At 49.4% G+C, this 21,778-nt stretch overlaps 1 protein-coding gene across 3 annotated transcripts in view; it reads right to left on the reverse strand.

The window, feature by feature from the left end:
* Positions 1–21,778, reverse strand: part of NTRK3 (neurotrophic receptor tyrosine kinase 3) — a 217,798-nt gene that overhangs the window by 157,847 nt on the left and 38,173 nt on the right. For all 3 annotated transcript variants that reach the window (XM_037395410.1, XM_037395408.1, XM_037395409.1), the window contains exon 4: positions 4,543–4,611. In XM_037395410.1, the coding sequence (XP_037251307.1) occupies positions 4,543–4,611 (69 nt within the window). The remainder of the gene's footprint in view (positions 1–4,542; positions 4,612–21,778) is intronic.

Raw genomic sequence — 21,778 nt, forward strand, 5'->3', positions numbered from 1 at the left:
CAGTGCAAGAAGGAGATGCCATCAGCATCGCAGTACGTACTGGGACAGACAGGACTTCACACACACACCCCGAGCAGGTTTTTTTCAGGCTATGTAACTATATGAGACGCACACGCTGTCCCACACCTCCCCTCTCAGCTAAAACAAAGCTGTCCACAGCTAAAGCCCCTCAGAGGGCAGTGGAGGTCCTCGCCATGCTTCTCCTGTCTTAGTTCACATAAAACTGCTGCCAAGGTTTCATTCATTTGCAATTCAAAACTCTCCTACCTCAGTGTTGCAGCACAATCCAACTAGTAGACTGCAACAAGGCTTTGCCGTTGGTCAGATTCTACTGTCCATGCTGTATCTGCTTCCTCCAGAGGTCAGACCACACTGCTCCTCCTCCATCTGACCCCCTCTACCCCAATCCTCAGGGCTATTTAACCACTTAGCAGGAACGAGCTACACCTGCACATCATCCATGTCAATCAACCCACTGCCTCTGAGGCAAGGCCACAGCTGCATGTTATCAACACTAACAAACCCACTGCCTCCATTCCTTTACACCTCAGGACTGAGACCACTTCCCTAAGCTTGAGAACCCAAGAGCACCCCAGAAGACAGAAAACAAAACCTACTTTTGTTTTTCATTTCTATTTATTTCCCTGAACCAGGGCTTCTTTTGGCAGTCCAGCCAGAACTCTTATTTCCAAACCCCTGCCAGAAAGGGATGGAACAGAAAGGGAAGAACTCAGACAGGAGTGATGCGTGGCGTCTGACGGCTGGATTAGCTAATGCAGAGAGCAGGCAAGTACCCACTGTCTAGCTACAACTCTATTAAGAGTGACTGTTGGCGGCAATAAGTTCTTAAGCTGGAGGCACAGACGACTTTAAGTTAGACTCATAACATTAAGTGATGCTGCTGTGCCCCGTTCCCACCAAAGCCTCTTGCTGTAGCATTGCAGAAATCTACCGCAGGGCAAGCTGGCAGGGACTGCTGGTATTAGAAATGCTGATGGGCTGGGCAGAACAGCAAGATGTTCAGGACTACAAGGTTTTATACAACCAAAGATGTAATTGGATCCAGAGTCTTAAGTCTTTCCGGGAAGGAATTTCTTGAAATGTCAGCCCTGAGCTCTCTGAGGACATGACAAAGGAAGCCAAGGACATGACAGAGGAAACCAGCTGTGACTTCTGGATAAGAAAGGCTCTAAGTCCAATGTTTATGAGCTGTTGCATGTGTCAGATTCTTCCCTGTACACACTCAACTTCAGACTTAGGAGAGTTGCGCACACATTAACCCAAGCCCTGCTGGTAAAGATCGGCCCATGCTGTGGGAATTAGAACTGGATTTACTGGAAACAATTCCAAGCCTTGCTTCTGGCCAGGAGGAGAAAGATAATATTCTTTGGAATTGTGCCTCATTTTTGCCATCCTTTCTTCAGTGAGTCAGCAGAGGAAAGTCTCAGCTCTGTTGAACAAGAAAAGAAATTCTGCTTTAAAGCAGTACCATCTTCCCGAGCTTGTGATGCCTTGAATGCAGCCAGGCAGCTGTTTCAAGCCCCAAGTTCCCATCCACCTGCCTGCTTTCATAGCATGGCATGATCTTCCCATTGATCTTCTGCTCCTTCCTGCTCTGTGTTCACTGAGTGGCTTTGTCAGGTCTCACGTTCCCTGGCAATCTCCGAGTCGCATCAGTTGTAGTTCCTCTCCTCCCAACACCCTGCTGGAGATGATCCTCCCATAGCTTCCCTTCCCACATGCTCTGCTGCTCTGAGCTGCCTCGTTGTAAGTCACAGTTTTGCCTTCAGTAACTACCGTCCCTCCAGATCCCCAACTGCCTGGCAGCACTAGTACTCAATATCAGGTGCCTCTGGCAAACTGCTGCATGCCTACACCCACTTGTCCCACCAACCCTCCCTGTAGACGTAACCTTCTTGAGAAGAGCAGACTCTTGCCAGCATCTATGTGTCCCTAGGGTCTTCTGGCCTCTCCATGGCCATGCGCAAGTACTGCTGCTCAGTCTGCCTGCCTTGGTCTCTGCTGCTCACCACCTTCTTCCCTTCCAGAGAGTTTTGGCTCAACTTCAAGTCCTTGGCTGATGTCAGTCTGCAACTCCCTTTCTAGCTTTCACCAGTGCTTCACACTCACTTTATGTGGGCCATGTATTCTGTCTCTTTCCCAGATTCTGGAAGCCTCCTTGGAGCTCAGTGTGCCAAAAAACTGTCTTCTACTCACCCATCCTCTGCATGTCTAAAAAAAATAAAATATTTCCCACTTTGGCACATCCATTACTAATCTTCCCCCATCTTGGGATTTGCTTTTCCTCAACAGGTTCCTTTCCTTTTAGCACTCAGGACCATGACCACCCCACAGTAGATAATGTATGTCTTTTCCCTAACTACCAGCATCTTTACGTGAACAATGATTCAGACCCCATGGCTCAGGCTACACCTCCACACTGTCTAGTCTCAAAAAAATCCAAAGTTCATCTGGACAGTTTCATGGCCCCAAGGAGGACACTGCAGACTTATCCTCCTGCCCTATTAACACCGACATCCCAGCAGGCATCAGCTAAAACATCCCTCTCCCATCACACTTTTGGGGAACACCATCATCATGTTGTTCTGGTACTGACCATCCTACTTGTGCTCACATGGGTGGAGGGACCTTAGTGACAAGGAGCCCAGAGAGGAACATTTGTCAGGAAGCACCAATGACAAAGCAATTCTTCAGAAAAAAAAAACCCAAAAAAACCAAAGTTGACCAAGCTGTTACTCCAGCCCAGCCAACAGCAAAAGCCAGACCCTGCAGGCACGTGCATCTGTAGGTATAAGTTGATCACTGGAGCTGGTTCCAGCGGATGGTTTGCCAAGATCCCTTTTGCAACATGGTGGCAAGAGAGGTCTAGCCGAGGCTCCAGCCCCACATGGTGCTGAGCCTCCCCACAGGACACTGAGGACACCGTGCGTCACATCAGGGCTGCTTTCCCACCCCGTCATCTCCTCTTACCAATCAGCCCTGTGATCGCCTACATTTCCATCTGCATTACTTCTTTCATTAATTGGGGCTTATTATTTCTGAGAAAACCGCTCTGAGCACAGCTCCGACCGCAGCCAAGCAATTCGGTTCCTTCCCATTTGCCAGGCTGCAGAGTGCTGGCCCCAAGTGACTCTGCTGACACCAACCAAAGCCACCCCAAGCACACCTGCTTCCCTGGCAGGATCACCATATCAGGACAACACAGATGTATTCTTCATCAGGTGGGAACAAGTACACTCTGCTGCCCAAACAGCAGTATCTCAATTCCCTTTGTGCTTGGCATTGGTCTTTTGAGTCTGACTTGGGCTGGCAGACCAGGGACACGCCTGAAGAAACAAAATATGACCAAATGAAACCACATAAAAACGAGCCCCGCTGGAAGTATTCCCATTAATCTGCAGGCTCACCGTTACCCCAGACCCTGCCAGTGCCTCTAGCTCAGGACTGCAGCCCCATTTGCTCCTCCACTCTTGGGTCTCTCTTGGATAACAACCATCAATCTGAGTTTTGCCAGACGGTGCAATGACAATAAGTAAAGGTCTAAGAATACAAATGACTCATGCTATTAAACTTGAAACCTGAGCCAGGATTGAAAAATATTTAGAGCTGTAATCAGCAAGGAGACAAATTCCAAATTCAGCATTTTAACTCTGCAAGCCAGATTCCCCATCAGAAGGGCGTTTCTCTATTTTCTAATATCACTATTAGTATTTTTCATTTAACAATTTGACAGAAATAAAATACACTACAGTAACACCAGTGATAACACACTTACTCCCACTTGAAAGACTGTCTTTATTCTTTCATAAGTCACTTCTAGCTTACAGCTCTATTGATCATCAGTGAGGATGAATGGAGCTTCCCAGGTTCCTCTGGGACAAATCCTACATATATATATATATTTATTTTTTTTATACCCACCAAACAAGAATTTCTAAAATTCAACAAAACAGGTCATCAGGGCAACGCTCCATTGATTTCATGTCCACTTATTCTCCAAGCACAGTGCTGAATGCTCTATCAATAATTCAGCAGGCTGAAGGCCACTGGTGCCCCAGGAGAAACACTACCTCATCTCCCACATAGGAGCTGGGAGGTGCCTTGACTGCTAGAGAGCAACGGTGTCATTCACCTAAAAAGAAGGGGTGTCTTATAAAGCCTGACCATCAGCTAAAGCAAAATGGTTAGCCCTACGCTGCAACAGATGAGGAGAAAGTGTTTGAGAAGGTCTGCTCAAAATCTAGTAAGTATTTCTAATGTGTTCCCAGAATTAGTGAACCATTTACTACCCCAAGCATGACTTGTTCATCATCCCGACGTTAATTAGCCAGCTGCTGTGAAGTTAAAAGAGAAGCAGTTCTGCTCTGGTGCTCCCGTACCTGGGAAACCCTCCCAAGGATGGTGCTGCCCACTGGAGTATTAGGTAATTATTCACAGGCTTCAAAATAGCTCTATTTGGAAATCGTTCCTCCTCTCAGCCTCCCCTCTTCTCCCAGGAGATACCTCCAGGGTGGGACTTACAGTTCAAAGAGTCGCAGGGTCTGGAAGAGTTGCCATGACAAAGTGGTGAGCCGGTTCCCAGAGAGGTCTCTGAAAATTAACGAGAAAAAAAAAAAGTCACGGTAAATAATTCCTCCTGCACGTGGCCCTACCGCCTCCGCAGGGCTCATCATCCTCCTCGATGGGGAGGCTGTCAAGCAGTTTAGGGCCCAACTTTAGATCTTATAATGAGAGGTTTTAATGAGGACAAGCCCAAATGGAAGTTTTTCATTTTACTTTTTTTTCCCCAAGGGAGCAAACTGTCTATATCCTACTGCAACATTAAGGAAAAAAAAAATACAAACAGAGCAAGATATATCTGATACTTGCCCATGAATCCAGAGCTCAATCAACCACAAGCAGAAAGAACAAGTCTAATTTTGTAACTTGAACAATAAATTAAGCACAAACCTCATGTTAAAAATAGTAACAGCCAGGTTCAAATGACAGCTTGATGATTACCCAAGGTGTTATCATATGATCTGCAGTAGCTGTGCACTCAAAGCGTCCTGGTATGGCTGTGGTGTTGCACCCAAGGGTTCCGCCACTACAACAGCCAGCAGCTCCCCATCCCTCTCTCCATCTGCCCAATTGTGCAAAATCATAAATCTCATCTACCTGAGAAAGCTCTCATCTACCTGAAAGCCAAAGAGGATGAAGGAGTGTAAAAGCAACCAAAACACTAAAAACAAGAGGAACAAATGTGTTTGGGGCAGACCAAGTGGAAAGAGAAAAGTCCCAGATTTCTAACAGCATGAGAAGACGGCAACGAAACGCTTACTGCAGCAGGCAGCCTTCCTGGGGGTGCCTGGCCAGCCTGAGAGTCACAGAGGGACCAGCCCATGGGGTGAGCAGATAGATGCGTGGTCACAGGGTCTGGCAGAAACTCAAATCCTCCCAGGCCTATGCTGGCCTCCAGAAAACCCAGGAGGTGCTGCCTCACATGCTTAGCTGAATCCCTCCCTGTCATCACCAGCTCCTGCCCCGCTGCGAGCCACGCAGGCAGGCTGTGGGCAGGCAGGACAGCTCGGCACGAGGCTGCAGATGCCCTCCTGCCTCAGCCCTGCTTGCTGGGAACAGTGGTGAAGCACCAGAGGCACAAATGACCTGGAGGTTCATTAAACTCTCAGCTGGCCAGAAAGGAGGTACGGGACGAGGTGACAACCTGTGGGCAGCCTACCCATGCTAGCCTCAGCCCACAACCAGTTTGATTTGCAGAAACATGGTAAAACCAAGAGAACAAATCCTGGAATGGCTCTTGCCACTGCAGGTCTCGGACACAAGAATTTAGGATGAGAGATTCATCCATCACCTTACACAAGGCTGCAGCAAGGGCAGGTACACTGGGCAGATGCAGAGGGCACAGCCCAGGGACTGACAAGGCAAAAGCAACTCTGGTCCTGTCCCACCTGCTACCAAGCGATGCTGTGAAGCCCAGAATTCTGTAGTTAGGAACGGGGAAGCCGCTGCAGTTCACACAGCAAACCACGATCCCAAAGGCTCTCCACAAGGCTGGCAGAAGAATAAGCCCAAACACCATGATGGCCCAGTGCTGCATCATTAAATTCTGGCTCTGCTTCACATCAGACTATCCCGCTGTGGAAACCACGGCAAACCACAGGTACCTCATTTCACATGACTAAGATCCCACCGTTCCTACGGCTGTAGACAAACTGCTTCCAGACTCCAATAAACTTCAGAAAGGTGGCAAAAATAGCAGGTGAAGTTAAGTGGGGGGGTATGGGGGTGGGGGGTGGAATATTGCAAACCTCCCTCTTTTATCCACCCCGGAGCACTGAGCACCTGGAAACTTTGCAAAGACAGATGAAAAGTAGGAGGGGAAGGAGCAGCTCGCTGCTACTGAAAAGCGAGACAGTAAACTCCCCCAACCAGAGAAAAGAAGGAAGCGTAAAGGGGGATGCATGAGAGACAGCAAGATGTAGGAGAGAGGCAGAGATGCAGAGGAGGGAGTGAATCTTACTGGAATGTCCTTTCTCAAAGGTCATGTTTTGCTACATTAGGCAGAAATGTCAAGAGAAAATTGGATTCTGAAAGAGAAAAAACAACAGGCTTTCCACGCAAATAAGGGAATCAAAAATAGCATGATCGTGTTATTACAATTTAGGACACAGAGACGGAGAAAGGAAACATCCTCACTAATGCAAGAAGCTTTGCCAGGCAGATGTGCTGTGCTTCTCCTGCAGCCCCTGGAAACCAACTCCTACCACCTCCTCCTTCCCCCAGACAACAAATCAGAGCAAGTATCAGGCAAAGAGGAGACGGGTCTGCGCTTGCACACATCTGGCAGGAGATGCTGCTCTCGGAGGGCAAAGACTGTGTCCAATCCAACTTGACTTCTGCAGGGCCAGTCAGGGGAACACACACCAACGGCTCTGCTTCAGATCAGCCAGGACACACACGGGGAGGAGCAGGTTTGCCATTGGAAACAGACACCTTGAACGGACACTTTAAAACATCAGAAAGTTCCTTGCAATGGACCCTTGTAAAGATCCGTGATCTCAGCACAGAGACAGGCTGCACACACAAACATACATTAAAAACATGCCATTGCAGTCACAAAACCTCCAAAGGTCAAAGAAGCCAGGACTGGGTTTCCACATGCAAAGGGTACATCTAATGACTTCTGCCACAAAAGATAGAGCGCTCCCATGGAGAAACCTCACTGCACAGCATTCATTTCTCCCAGAACAGATCCATCCCGTGCCCTGGATGGGGCAGGTTTCCCAGGGAAAATAGCATGTGATTGTGTAATTAAAGACGGTATCGCAGTAGATGCACACAAGGAGATTAAATTATGGCTCCACAGGTGAAGCTCTGAGCTCTGGCAATTTGTAACTCCTGTTCAGTGCTTTGCAAGGCTCCCCCTGTGCTCAATCCTTGGCTGCACACACCGAGTTTCCCAGTATTTTGTAAAGCATAGATAGGCAGGATTAGGGGAAATCAAGGCACTCCCACACAGGAATAGTCCTCTCCCAGTTTCAGCTGCCTGTTTTGCCTTTCTGTCACTGTTTCCAAGGCTGAGTCTGTTGTCACCTCCAAATGCCCATCGCTTGCACTGACCAGAACCTCTATCCTCCTGTGCCAGTTCTCCCCAACCTGTTTGCTTCCCACCTCACCCAGCCACTTCTCCCCAAATACTTCTCCACCCCAAATTTCCTTATTCCCAACCAAATTTCCTATGATCTTCCCCACTTTTATATCCTCCAATCCCAACCCCAGTGTCCCAACAAGAGCGGCCAGTCGTCATCTCCCCTATCCACGCCCAAACATCCTTTGCAAAACTTCTCCTCTCCAACTGGATCAAGAGCCATTCTGCCTGTGTAAGGAGACATCTCAAAGCAAAATCAAGTCTTCCAAGGAAAATCTGTCCTTTCACAATGTTTCTTTCCTTCCAGAAAAGGAGGGTGCAGGTGCTCTGCAACAGGAGCATCACCAGTATTTTCTAGCTTGAACAAAACAGACTGTTTCCCCTGCTCCCTTCCACTGCCTCAAACATTTGAGCAGGTTTTTATTTGAAACTAGAAAGAAATAATTCCCCCCACCCCAAAAAAATGCAGGCAGAAGCAGACACCCAACACAGAAAACTTCAGCCTGAGCAATTAAAATCTGGCAGAGTTATAGGAAAGTGGAAGCAGTCCTGTAGCGGAGCTTGCCAGAGAACCTTTATAACAGCCTATGCATCAGCTCTACCTGTAATAAAATACGGCACATCACACATCGAGGAAACACGGGGGAAGGGAATAAAATACCTTCCCTGCGTATTTCTCAGCAGTGAACAGGACAGACTTGCCATCAGTGCTCCTGGAACATACTCAAACTGCTTCTCCACCATGGGACATTTTCTCCATCACTCACAGGATGCTCTTTTCCACAGAGACATTCTTTAGAAATAGCTGCCAGGGTCCTTTTTGCCTCTGGAGTAGGTTTCAAAGGAGTTGAGTAGGGAGAAGGAGTTGGATGGAGCACACCTGGACCAGGTCCAGGGCAGCAGGCATCCAATCCACTCGTGACTCAGGCTCAACACCACTCTCCTCTCCTCCCGCTGCAGCAGCCATGGTCCTAAGCCTCCTGCTTTGCAGGTGGCTCATCACACCATACCCCCACCAGCAGCCCCCCACACCCCTCAAAGGCAGGATGTTATCACTGAGTGACAGCATAGTCCCACTTCTTGCCATCTCCTTCCACCCATCCTCCTACTATGTTTCAGGAGGGAACACGCTGTGTCCTGCACTCCCCCACAGGCACTGCCGAGACCTTGCTGGTGACTGGAAGGGGAGGGGAGGTGACTACTGCCATTTTGTCCCAGTACATGACAGAGATGGAGTCGCTGAGGTTCACCTTCTGAACAAACTCCTGCATTTAATAAGGAATGGGCGGGTGCGGGACAAAAAGAGGAGTCTGAATCCATGCAGCCCAGAATAAGTGGACTTCAGTGCAAGAGGAGACAGCATGTCTTCTCTCTCAATTACCCAGCAGCCAAATTTTTTTCCATTATTAAAGCCATTTTTATTCAGCTAAATTAAGCCAGTTGCCTCATTAATGACACCAAGAAGCAGGAGCCCCTGTAATTAAACTGTAGGCTATATTATGCAGTTCAGTCTGATGCAACAGCAGAAACACTGCTGCTGGGGAGGGACCCTCCACGCCTGTCCCTTCTCCACACATCTCCATCCTCCACTTGCCCTTGTTGCCAATCTGACACATTTACTTCTACACGAGAGAAGTTTTTCACACATTTTAATAACATGGTGCCACTCTGAAAATTGTGATTGGAGCGGGATTAACTGTGCAGAGCAGCTGGGGCTGAGGGAGCACGAGCGACTGCCTGGCAGAAATGACAGGCAAGATGCACATCCTCACCTGCGGTTCCCCAGTGCCGTGGGACTCCCTTGATATCCCCCATGCTTTAGGCACAACAGGTGCTTCCCATCATCTCACAGCTCGCTGCAGCCTTGGCCAGGTACTGGTGGCCACAGGAGAGGAAAGTGTCAGCAGCCTCACACGCTGCTGTAGGTGTAGGGGTAGGTCCATCCAGACGTCATTTCTGCAGCAAGTAAGCCGCTAAAGCTTTGGGTTTGAACCAGAAAAACACTGGAAAGTCACTCTGGGGATTGTTTGTCCCTGCCAGATAACTCCAGTGACCTCTAAATGCAATGTTACACTCCCCATCGCCCGCCCTACCCTCCCTTCCCCCTCCCTCCTTTTCCTGTTTAGTAAGCAGCTTTGCTCATTAAGGGAAAAAATGTACTGTCCTCCCTTAATGAATGTGCTAAAATTACCCCAGCAAGTCCCAGAAGCTGTGGCAGTACAGGCCTCCCCACAAATCAGGCTCTGCAAATATTAGACTCAATTGAAAACTCCAATAGCTCAGCACAAAGCCCCAGCAGGACGTGCTTGAGATAGAGCCTGCAAAAGCACTGGGCAATGCCAAGTGCATGCAAACCTCGCATGCCCGGGAAGCAGACTTAGCAGAACAGGACACTGTGTTAAATTGGTCAGCCTGAGATTTCATAGCTGCCAGCAGTTCTCCCGCTTGTGCTCCCTGCCCAGACTCAGCACCAGAACATGTGTATTGATGCTGTGGAGGAATAAGACAGTTTACAGAAGTCCTCCAGCCATGATTTGGCATTACCTCCAGTTCAGCTCATCAAGCAACCCCTTAGCAACACCCAGGTCTTTACTAACCCTGAACACTGCAGAATCAAAAAGCCTCTGAGACTCAATCTTCCTTTGTAAGTTTGGATAGCATAACTAATTCCTTTCTCACATCCACAGGTACCGTCCTGTGCCTTGTAAGGCATGCATCACACAGCATATCCCATCACATAATCATCTCATTTCACCCCAAAATATTCCTTGTTCTAGGGCTACAACCAGAATTGGCAATAATTTTCCAAACTCAAAGCATCCTGCACCAAAGGAGAGCAAGAGAACATCACTGGTGACACACAAGAGACCCTGCCACTCCACGTGCACACCCACTAGCCCTAGAGGTGCAGTGCCCAAGGAGGAACTGCCCAACCCTTCGGTATTTCCCAGCTGCACGACCTTGATTTGTAAAGAATCCCTACTGTCACTGAAACAGGGCTGAAGGAGGTGGAAGAGGCTGGTCCTCTGCATTGTTCTTTAAACAATAGCATTACAAAACAGAAGTTGCAGAGCAAGTGGGAAAGCGTAAGGCACCACGCCTCCATCACAGGGCTCCCACACCCCGTGCCAGCAGCACATCTGCCCCACGCCTCTCCTCCCACAGCCTTTGCCAATGCAGCAAGCCATCTCCTGCTGCTGCCTTCATCCCAGCCCATCCCAAAACATTTTAAAGGCCACCCAACCCCGTGACGCTCCCACACCCTCTAAGTCATCTCTTCTGAGGCATCTCCCAGCTGCATGAAGCTTTGTTTGGAGGCAAATCACCCCTCAGAGTTTATTGTTGCTCACAGTTTTTGTTCAGCGGACGGTACAGATGGGAAGCTGTCACCAGATGTGGGTAATGCTGTCCCCTATGCTTCGAGGTGGAACAGATGCAGGGATCTGGCCCTCTGGACTCTGATCATCTCTCCCCCTGTTGTGTACATTTTCCACTGCTCTTCTCCAAAGACATCTGGGCTCTCAGAGGACTTGAGGAAAGGTTAAAAGCTGGGTCAGCCTGCAGTTGCTTTTGCTTTGCCTGCCAGCTTCCCTGCAGGGCAGAGTCCAGCAGCATCCACAGAACATGTCAGTCTTCTGCTAAAGGAAAACCAACCTGCAACGGGCAAGAGCCCTTCCCCACGGCTGCCCTCCTGCAGCTGAGACATCCTCAAGCCTGTCCTGCCCCCACCCCATCTCTTCTCTCCCAAACTGTAGTAATTTTGGATCTATTAGGCCCAAAATATAACTATATGTTGGGCTTTTCTCCTGCTTCGGCATACAGAAATAATACTGGAGATGTGTGCCGACTGAGAACAAGGGTTGCCAGCTGACAGCTCCAGTGAGGGGTTGGGTTTATCCTGCCTGTTTGCTTCAAATTGCATGTTTCTTTGAGCTGGGAACAGAGGAATGGGAGCTGGGAACTGGGGAATGCCTCCTACTCACAGGTTTCCAGTGGACCCAAAGCAAACCAAATCGCTCTGTACTGCAGCGAAGCACAGCTCTAGGAGACAGCATGGGAAGGAGAGCTGTGCCTAAGGGGTACTTCCCTGCATCTCTGAGTACACAGTGACAACAGACCCCAAACATGTGCCCTCCCAGGCTCACATGTGTCTCCCACCACCTCCCCCTTGCTTGCACTGGAGTAAGCAAGGACAAGTGCTCAGGAGATACCACTGCCACTGGGAGGTCACCCCAGATCCCCAGGCAGGCACTGGGAGAGCTGGACAAGGACCACACAAGAGCCTCAACTTCAACACATCAAGCACAGATGCACTGGGACAGTGCCTGGTCCTCCCTCTCCCTCCTGAACCAGGGCTGTGCTCTCAGCCATTAGAGGGCTCTTGCATCAAATTTATCTTAAGGAAAAAAACCCAGACACCTACTTGGATGCCTGGATGTCAGCAAGCCCTAAGTAATCTCAAACGCTACCCTTGCAGGGCGGTTGGAATGTAACAGCTAGGCCTGAATCCCAATTTGCCTGCCTCAGGGAGGGGTGTCAGAGGCTGTGATGGGCTGGGACAGTGCCAAGCACGCTGCAGAGCCTCTGAAGAAAGGAAGGGGTACAATAATGAAAATATATATATACACACACACACACACACATATATATATCTCCCAGCAATAGCAAAACAACAGGGCATAAGGCAGGCTAAGCTCTCAGCAGACACTGCTAAATGGTTTCCAATTAATTAACTGATTACATGATAGAACAGAAGGGGATTCAAGTGAGTGCTGTTGACCTTTAAGAATAATTAATATCATCAGGATCGTAAAACTCGTCCAAGAAAAATAATTAGGAAGATTCTAATATTGCCTACAAAGCCTCATCGAAGGGGGAGAGGAAGGTTCTGGTTAATTCAAGGCACGGTTCTCAAGCATTTTCTAGCAAACCCATTTCTCCCTTACACTTGCTTCCCCCTGCAGAGCTTACACACATAAGCTTCTTCCCTACCTCAAGGCACGCCCCCCCCCCTCCAGATCAGTTTTCCCCATCACCTTTTCTACAGCCCATCACCCTTCTGCTCCATTTCAACCTTCTTTCCTAATGAATCCTTGCTCCAATCCTTTCTTGCAGTCCTCTCTTCAGACTGGTCCCTGTCCCTTCCACAGCTGCATCCCATCCCCTGCTCATCTTTGACCTGCTCTGAGATCTGCTCTCTGCCTTTCTGCACCTCAGGAAGGAGCCCTGGTCCTTCCATATGCCATGGATCCACTTTTTATTTCCAGTCACCACTGGCAGCTTCATAGGCTGACAGAAGGCAAGCGCTACATGTAATCCCAAAAAGCTCTTCCCTGCTTTTCCTCAGCAGTCAAATCCATCACAGAGGCTGGTCTGGGAAGCAGATGTAAGCAATGCACAGCAACAGGAGAAAGCAAGAGACTGAGAACTCATGACTCCCTTTTGTTCCATTGCACCTCACCAAGCACATGAATACACCCACCCCACTATACTTTCCTTGCTTCTCCTTTCCCAGTTCACTTGGCCCACAGGTCCTGCATGGGACAGGGTCTGGAAAGCCACTGAGCCAAGCAGGAACTGCAGTGGTGAGCTTCGCAGGGAAGGTCACTTGAGCACACTGGAAGGCAGGTTGCATGAGCAGCCAACATTTCTTGCGAGGGAAGCATTAAAAAAAACAACCTACAGCCCTGGAATGACACCCACCTTTACAATGAATAAATAAGTTTCCTCTGCTGCTTATTATCATTAAAAATTCTGTGGCCTGACACTTCACAAAATTATAAATAAAAGGAAAAATGGTCTTCCTGGGCTCAGAAAAGCAGGCTGCTGCCAAAGAGCTGTGTTTACACCAGCTAATGAAAAGAAAGCCTGCCATTAGCCTACAGCACTCACCCCACCTTGGCAGGGAGTGGAGCCACCTACACCCACAGCACAGGGGGCTGGGAGGCTCCCATGAGGGACCAGAGCTGGGGGGCACACGGGACACTGGGCTGCTATGGGGAGGTACACACATGGGGAACAGGGGACTGAAGGGACCATGCTGTCAGCCAGTGGAGATGGCAGCTGCCACCTCCCATGCTGTGTGGAGGCTCCTGGCTGCAGCGGGAGGTGAGGCTGACGTGCTCCCGCTACACCTCATCAAACAGCAAGAAAAACACGCAGCCTTAGAGACAGACAGCATCAAGCAGGGAGCTGCCTCGCACCAGGCTGCTGCTTCCCTCCAGGGGCCTGTGGGGTGGGGATGAGGAGCAGGGAGGCAGCAGATGCCTGGAGCACACCCGAGCACAGGCATAGTCCCTGTTTGCAGCAGCTGAGCACACAGGGAGGAGCAACACCCTGAGCAGACACCTGCCTCCAGCTACACCTGAGCCATGGTACAACATGCCTCATCACAGCTCCAGGCACGATTAGATGAGGGGGACAGGGAACTATTGGTGACTTAATGCAGTCAGAGTCCAGAAAAGCCTGCTTGATACACTTCTTGCTTATAACCACCCCAAAAGCAGAAACATGTTTTGTCTTTGACAATTAGCTCCGTCAAAAAACACAAGAACATCTGGACAAGGCAGTTACACTTTTCCTGCTCTTCTCAACACATGATGTACTTGGAAAGGAGAAATATCTTTCACCCACCCTTTATCTTCAAATATTGGTCACCATAAGGAACATTTTCAAATGAAAAGACTAATCACCATGAAGCACCGAGTACTTCAGACTGCAGCAGGCATTCTTTCATTATTCTGAGACAGCAAATTACCCACAATTATCAACACACACAACTGGATACAACAAACATTTAGCCAAAGCCCATGGGTTGTGGTTGCAGTAAGGTTGAATGGCAGATCTCCTAAAGAGCTACTCATATGAGAAACCCACAAACAGCAGCTGGGTAGCAGTGCTGCAAGACAACTCCATTCGCGCTGCAGAACAAATCCAGCGCCAGAAACCACTGCAGCTCAGGAGGTTTGTATTGCATCTATCAAACAGGCATCTCGACAGACTGGCTCCATAGTGGGAGAGTTGGAAGAATAAAGGCACGGCTGTAGTGAAACCAGGCTGGCCACCCCTCCGGTGGGCTCACACTGGATGGCTCCATCCAACTTGCCCCTGCAGTCAGGTGTGCACAGCCACAGCTCCACTCCCTGCCCTGGGGTGCTTGGCTAGGCCTGGAAGGGGAAGGAGTTTGTTCCAAGAGAAGGCGAAAGGCGGCAGGGCTGCATGCAGGGAGGCCAAGCTGCAGGCTGGGGCCAAGGAAGAGGCAGAGAAGCCAGGAGGCTTAGGTGCATGCAGGGAGGCTGCATCAGAGGCCAGGCGGCAAGCAGAGAGGCAGGGAGGGCCAAGAGGCCTGGACAAGGCTAGAGGCCAGGGTCCATGCTACAGGCAAGGTGGCCAGGGCTGGCTCTAGGCTGCAGGCAGAGACATCAGAGCTGATGTGGCAGCAAGGAAGCCCAGCTGCAGGCAGGGAAGACAGGAGGCTGAACTGGGACAGAGGCAGGAAGGCCTGGAAATCTGGAGGGTGGGAGGCAGAGAAGCCCAGGCCCAGGCAGAGGGCCAGGCCCAGGCTGGAGGGCGGGATGTGGCGGGACGCAGCGGGAACCGGGGATCGCGGCTCCGGGACGGTGGGACGCAGCGGGAACCGGGGATCGCGGCTCCGGGACGGTGGGACGCAGCGGGAACCGGGGATCGCGGCTCCGGGACGGTGGGACGCAGCGGGAACCGGGGATCGCGGCTCCGGGACGGTGGGACGCAGCGGGAACCGGGGATCGCGGCTCCGGGACGGTGGGACGCAGCGGGAACCGGGGATCGCGGCTCCGGGCAGGGAGACCCGCGCTGGGGTGGGCCGGGCGCTGTCGGCCCTGTCCGTGGTGCTGAAGCGCGGCCCCGCGGGCGCACGGTGCGGGCACGGCCCCACCGGAGGAGCAACCGGGGGGAAGCCAGGCCTGGCCCCACGGCAGGCTGGAGGCAGCAGGCGTGAAACCTCAGTCACTCATCCTCAGTCACCAGCCAGTCTACTGATACAGCTAACCCACAGCTCCTGGGGAAGGCAAACTTCTGGCCCCCACTGGCAGCCTTGGAACTATCCCACAGTCTCTTGCATCTGACATAATTCACAGCTCACCCCTTCACAAATACAAACGACGGGAGGGGGTTAGTCGGAAACTCCACCCCCTCGCCTAGTTTTCCAATAATATTTTATCATTCCAATAAAACACACAACTGCCTAACTTATGACATTTAAATTCTTGCCTAGTCACACACCATCATGAATTAATGTCCCATCATTCATGCCATGTCGTATCTAATTGCTCAAATAATATACGATTTTACTGTTTCTATTTTTCTGCCCTGGTGCTTATTGCCCGGACATCAAAAACTGAAAAACAGTCCTGCAATCATACTGTTAGTAAACCAGTATCATGGAAAGAAAAATCCCAGCTGACATAACTTGTGCAGTCACTTAACTTTCACTCATCCTACCGTGATTGTTCACTCTCTCCCCCAGCAACTTTCAAGCAGGTTTGCATGTCCTCAGGTCCCTCTTGGGGAAGGTCCTCCTCCTAGTGCAGCAGCTCTGATACTGGCACAAGCGGGTAAGATGTGCCATGTACCACATGTAATCAGCTGAGCCACAAGTTCTGGGGAACAAGCAAAAGGGACAGCCAGAAGCTGTTTCTGGAGTACCTCCATGCCACAGTGACCTCAGAAGCCTAGGAACAAGATCCGGTCCTTCTTATGCCCAAATCTCCAGAAATCAGCTCATTCTGTACTGCTGATCTCAAGAGATGCAGTGATGTTTAACCAAGACAAAATTACACCTCATCTTTAGGATCACATCCAAGAGGAACGTTTGGCCTCTCCTTGAAGGGAAGCTCACAACAAGATATCCATCAGGCCATTGCTGAACAGCAAGGACTGTGTCACAGAGGATGAGTCCCCACAAAACCTCAACTTATCTCAGGTTCACATTTTACCCCAATCCTGAAACAAGCCTTATAAAAAGACCCACATACACATAGCCCCACGTAGGAACAGACTCATTCAAAACATCCCCAGCATTGTCTGCAATCTTTTTTAAAGAGTGGATGGGAAAAAAACAGGACCTTTGTAAAACCACCATTGCCCATTTCACACATCTGCCAAAAGACAATTGATCAAACTTCAGAATGGGAAGTAACTCTAATAGACACACAGCGCAGCTAGATAGAACATCTCAACATTTCAAAGAAAGAAAGGAGAGACAAAGCAAAATCCTGAGAGCCAGGTACCAGAGTGATAGTTATAACCTAAGAATCCAACCCGGCAACGAACATTTATGATAGCATTATTATAACTCATCTTACATTGCAACAGCATCCCACAATTCAAGGCCAGGTTTCACTAGAAACCATACAAAGTGTTACGCTGCAAATAGATCAAATAAGAGCAGAGAAAATATATGTTATTATTCCAGGTTTTCCAATGAGGAACTGAGGCAGGACAAGTCTTGCCATAAGGTGCACAGTGCTTGAGTTAAAAACTTTCCTTCTCACGCCCCACTAGAGTACATCAGTCACAAACTCGCCACTCCGCCTCCTACTACAACACATTAAACCTTCTTCACAGCAGAGCAAAGCAGCCTGAAGCCAGGAATTAGTTACCCAGCCCTCTGAATGCAGGTCAAATGATTTCAACCCAGCCTGAAGGAAAGCCACAGTCCTGCAGGGAAATGGTCTCTCCTCTGGCCTTGCGCACAATGCCTGGTAAAACGCAGGACCTACCTCTGCCGGCTACAGAAAAAGGAAATGCTGCAGTTAACTGCTTATCAGTCACCTGCGGTAACAACTGGGAATAAACATGCCATCACACCACTACTACTGATTAGCATATCAGCAAGGACCTGCCCTACACTGGCATCCAAGGGAACAAAGCAGATGGGGGGCAGGACAGGAAAGTTAAGGGAAACAGAGGAGATGTTACTGCTGTTTATTTTAGTGACTGCTCTATAAGCATGCCCAGCATTTTATATAATAACTAGAGACACATGGCAGAGAAATGCTTCCCCGAGTAAATCACAGCACAGAAGTTTGCCCCTAGAAGAGGCTGCAGCAGGAACATCCTTAGAGTACAAATGGAAGTCAAAGGGTACCCAAGCTGCCTGCCTGATTAGGGATAGTAAAGGAACATTCACCCAGTGGAAATTAAAGTGCCCTTTAAATTCTTCTCATAGCTATTTTGCCTATATTCATGGAGAAATTCAGTTCCTATTTAGCCCTTTACAAATGCAAAATAAACCAAGTTAAATTATCAAGGAGGGGGCTTAGGTAGATGCATTTTACTTCACCCTCCCAGTGAGCTAAGAACTTACATATAGTCATATATTGTGTCCTGTCTCACATGCAGACTTATTAGGCTGCACTGACTCGAGAGTATGGACAGGAAATCAGAAGCAATTAACACATGACAGTTTGGGTTAGGAGAAGACTGCTGGGATAGGTATGACAGCAGCACAGTGACGAAAGGACAAAGCAGGGAGAAATAATCAGGGAGGGGGAGGAAGGGTAACAGGACATCCAGAATCAAGTGGAGGACTGCAGACAGCCACAGGGCCTGGAGCTGGTTATGGGAAGAGAGCAAGAGTTTAACCCTGCTGCGTATATAAGAATGACTCTTTCAGAGCAAGGCAATAGATCATTAACTACAAAGCAGGGGAAAATGACCCTCAAGACATGACTTAGAGGGAACAGTGTTATACTTGCAATAATTCAGCATCTGATATTTTGTTTATTTCTTTATTTAGTGTAAGGTCTCGATCAAGCTCCCAGACACACAGAGCAAAGGAGGTGAACCTTGCCAGCCTTGCAAGACAGTTGCCTGCAGCCCTTTGAAAGTGCATGGGTCTCAGTTGCTGGAGGGCTTCAAGTGCTGTCCTGAAACAGCACTGAAGAGGGCAGAGAGCAACTCACCAACCTTGTGCTGCCTCAGCTACCTCAGTTCTCAGGGGATGCAGCCCAGCTTCTTTCCTATCAAAGCCTAAAACCATAACACATCTCTGGGAATTCCCACATCAAAGCTACAAACCACATCCAATACCAGGGCAACAGTTCATATGACACTGCACAACTGCTGTGAACCCAGCCAGGACACTGAAGCTAACTCCATGCTCAGTAAACAACACAACCTACAGAGGAGGTTCTGGGAAGCTCTGATTAATCACAGCTCAAGTTTGCCTGTGACAACAAGCCCATAGATCAGCCAGCTCAGTCTTTCACCAGGCAAAGCAGATCCCTGCACATTCCTGCCAGCACCTTCTAGACCTTCCCCAACCCTCAACTTTGGGAGAAAAAGACTGGCAGGATCACACAAAAATGCCTATGGAGCAGAAGGTGATCTGACCATACCATACTCAAAAAGCTGTTACACTCCGCACAAACCACTCCAGGGTCTCCATCTTTAAGACCCCTGGAAGAGACAGCTTGATCGCCCATGCCATCCTTACTCTGGCGGGCAGGGCTGAGAGTGAGCTCATTGACAGGAGCTGTGTCTTGACCAGCCCACAAACCAATTTAAAGCATGTATAAACCTCCAGAAGACAGTTTAAGAAGAGCCTATGAATGCAGACAGAAATGGCAATTATTAATTTTCTAAATAGAAATCTGACTACTTAAGCCTTATTTAAAAGTGTGCCTGTCTGTATAATTACACAGCCTTAATTTGTTTTCTTTACTACACAGTAAATAAGGTGTGCACAATTACCCTCTGCAAATAAAAGGCAGTGCCTCCTGACTGGCTGGCTGAGTACACAGCCGCCCAAGAAATCATTTAGAGGGAATCAGTCTCCTAAGCACCCGCTTCCCAGTAAAGGGGAGACTCATGTACTGCAAATGTCAGCTTGTCTAGCTCTAGGCACAACCTGGTGGGAGTCTGCTCTCCCACATGCACAGCTCTACTGTCCCACAGCCAGCAAAAGCTGGATGCTTTGGCCAGCAGCAAACAGGTCCTGTCCTCTCTCCCATGCACGGATTCCTGGTGCGCTGTGAAGCTGAGCTCGCCTGTGGACTTCCCAGTACCTAATGAGGAATGTGATAATGTTGTATTCTTCCCCACAAGGCACTCAAACAACCTCGCTTTACTGTTCCTCTGCCTGTTTTATGATATGAGCGGGAACTTGATATCCCCATGACTTGCAATCCTTTATCAAGTTCAAATAAACTGGCCAAAGCATTCCAGTGTTATTAGGAAAATGATAGAGAGTGAGAGCGTGCAAGACTTTCCTCAACAAGCTGTGCTAAACACAGCGACACAGTGAATATGTATTCAGAGGGTTTACATGTCTCAAATGTAGGGACCATATCACCCCACAGTTTTCTTGTACAGCCTCAAGCCAAAGACTGAGGTTTTCTGTCAACACCAAACATTTCCTACGTTCACCTGCTAACACTGACTTCCACAAATCTTGGCTACAAAGGCTCAGTTTTCCACAGCCTAGACCTGCTGGTCCTTGCATCCAATGCATGGTGCTCTCTAGGACCATCCCCACATTAGCCAAAGGGCTGTCAAAGCTGCACAGACACAGGACCAGGAACACACCAGTGCAACTTTGCCCAGCAAGACGACCTCAGTGAGGGCATAAAATGACACTGGATGCTAACCAGCTTCGACCAGACCCACAACCATCCCCATTCAACATCTAGCCAGTACTTGTTCTGGAAAGAGTTAACTGCCTCAGCCTAACTGCCAGCAGAAGAGGTAGTTCCACATTACAAAACCTACTGTTATATTTTGGATTAATTGCCTGCATAGCAGTGATAGGCTTCACAACACCGGCGATCAGAGAAGACATGGAGCCCTAACTCTCCTCATTCAAGAAGAATACACAAAGTTATTGCTAGATGTACACCTCTGCCTTCCAGTCACTCACTGCTCCTCCACTGATTAGGTTGGCCTTAACCCCCTTATACAGCTAATTTCAAAACTTAAAGGACAGGCATGACCCTGCCAGGCAGCACTTTGAAGCCTACCACTCAGGCAGCTGAATGCTGAAAAGCCCCTTCATAAGTCTCTCGCTTTTCCTCCCTGATTCTGTGATGGGGAAGGGGGGGGGGGGGGGGGGGGCGGGAGGAAGGGGAACAAGCCAAACTTCATCCAGAACCACTATCTTAAACCCCCACAAACCTGAGCTCCTGCAATTAGAGCTGTGATAAGTTATCTGCTTGTGATTGCACAGCTGGGGTCTGAAGACAAACATGTGCACAGAGGAAGGGCCAGAAATAGAAGTTGCTGGGAGAAGACAGAGCTATCTGGCCCATCTGAGAGGAGGAAACCTTGATGAAAGGCACTGGGGAAAAAAACTCACTTCAGCAGGAGGCTGAGATTTAACCCAGGATGGGGAGCAGGGAACAGCTTCTGAGTCTTTACAATTTGTACATGAGCTTCACGTGGAAAAATGCCTGCTGCTGCTCAGACCTAGCTTGTAACACCCTGCAAAGGTCCAGCTCACCATCCCCACCATCTTGTGCCAACCCCTCCTGGCAGTGAAACCCCTCCGTCATTTATGAGACACATTTTGCCATCTTATAGACTCAAGTCCACCTGCAACTGTCCAAACAGCCAGCAAAGGAGAAGAAAAACCAGAGCAGCAGCAATAACACATAGCAGGAACTCAACAAGCTTAAGCACACCATCCGATGGTCCCCAGCCCCGTACCCAGCTGCAGCCAGCCCTACTGCAAGGGGATTGGGACAGTATCCCTTGCTCCTGTCAGCTACTGTACCTGGTTACAGCAGGCCAAGACTTACAGCAGAGTGACATTTCCATTAATCCTTTTATCCCTGGCTCCTACGTGCAGCGGTTGCAGAAAATGTCAGGCCTTTGGCGAGCCAAGCTTCCCAGGAGGCAGCAGCTGTAGAGGAGCCAAGGAGGCACCCCGGTGCACTTGCACAGTGCCACAGCCATGGAGGGGCCCCGGGTGGCACCAGGTACCTGCCAGGCTATGCAAAGCCTCCAGAGCCACTCCAGAAAAAGCAGCCTGGCTGCAAGGGAGCAGCAGCACCATGGCCCAGGAGCCTCTGGGGAACAGGAGGGAACCACCATCCCTGCAAGCACCAGGTCTCCATCCCTGGGTGCCCAGTA

The sequence above is a fragment of the Falco rusticolus genome, chromosome 7 (assembly GCF_015220075.1).
Source record: "Falco rusticolus isolate bFalRus1 chromosome 7, bFalRus1.pri, whole genome shotgun sequence".
NCBI classification, from domain to species: Eukaryota; Metazoa; Chordata; class Aves; order Falconiformes; family Falconidae; genus Falco; species Falco rusticolus.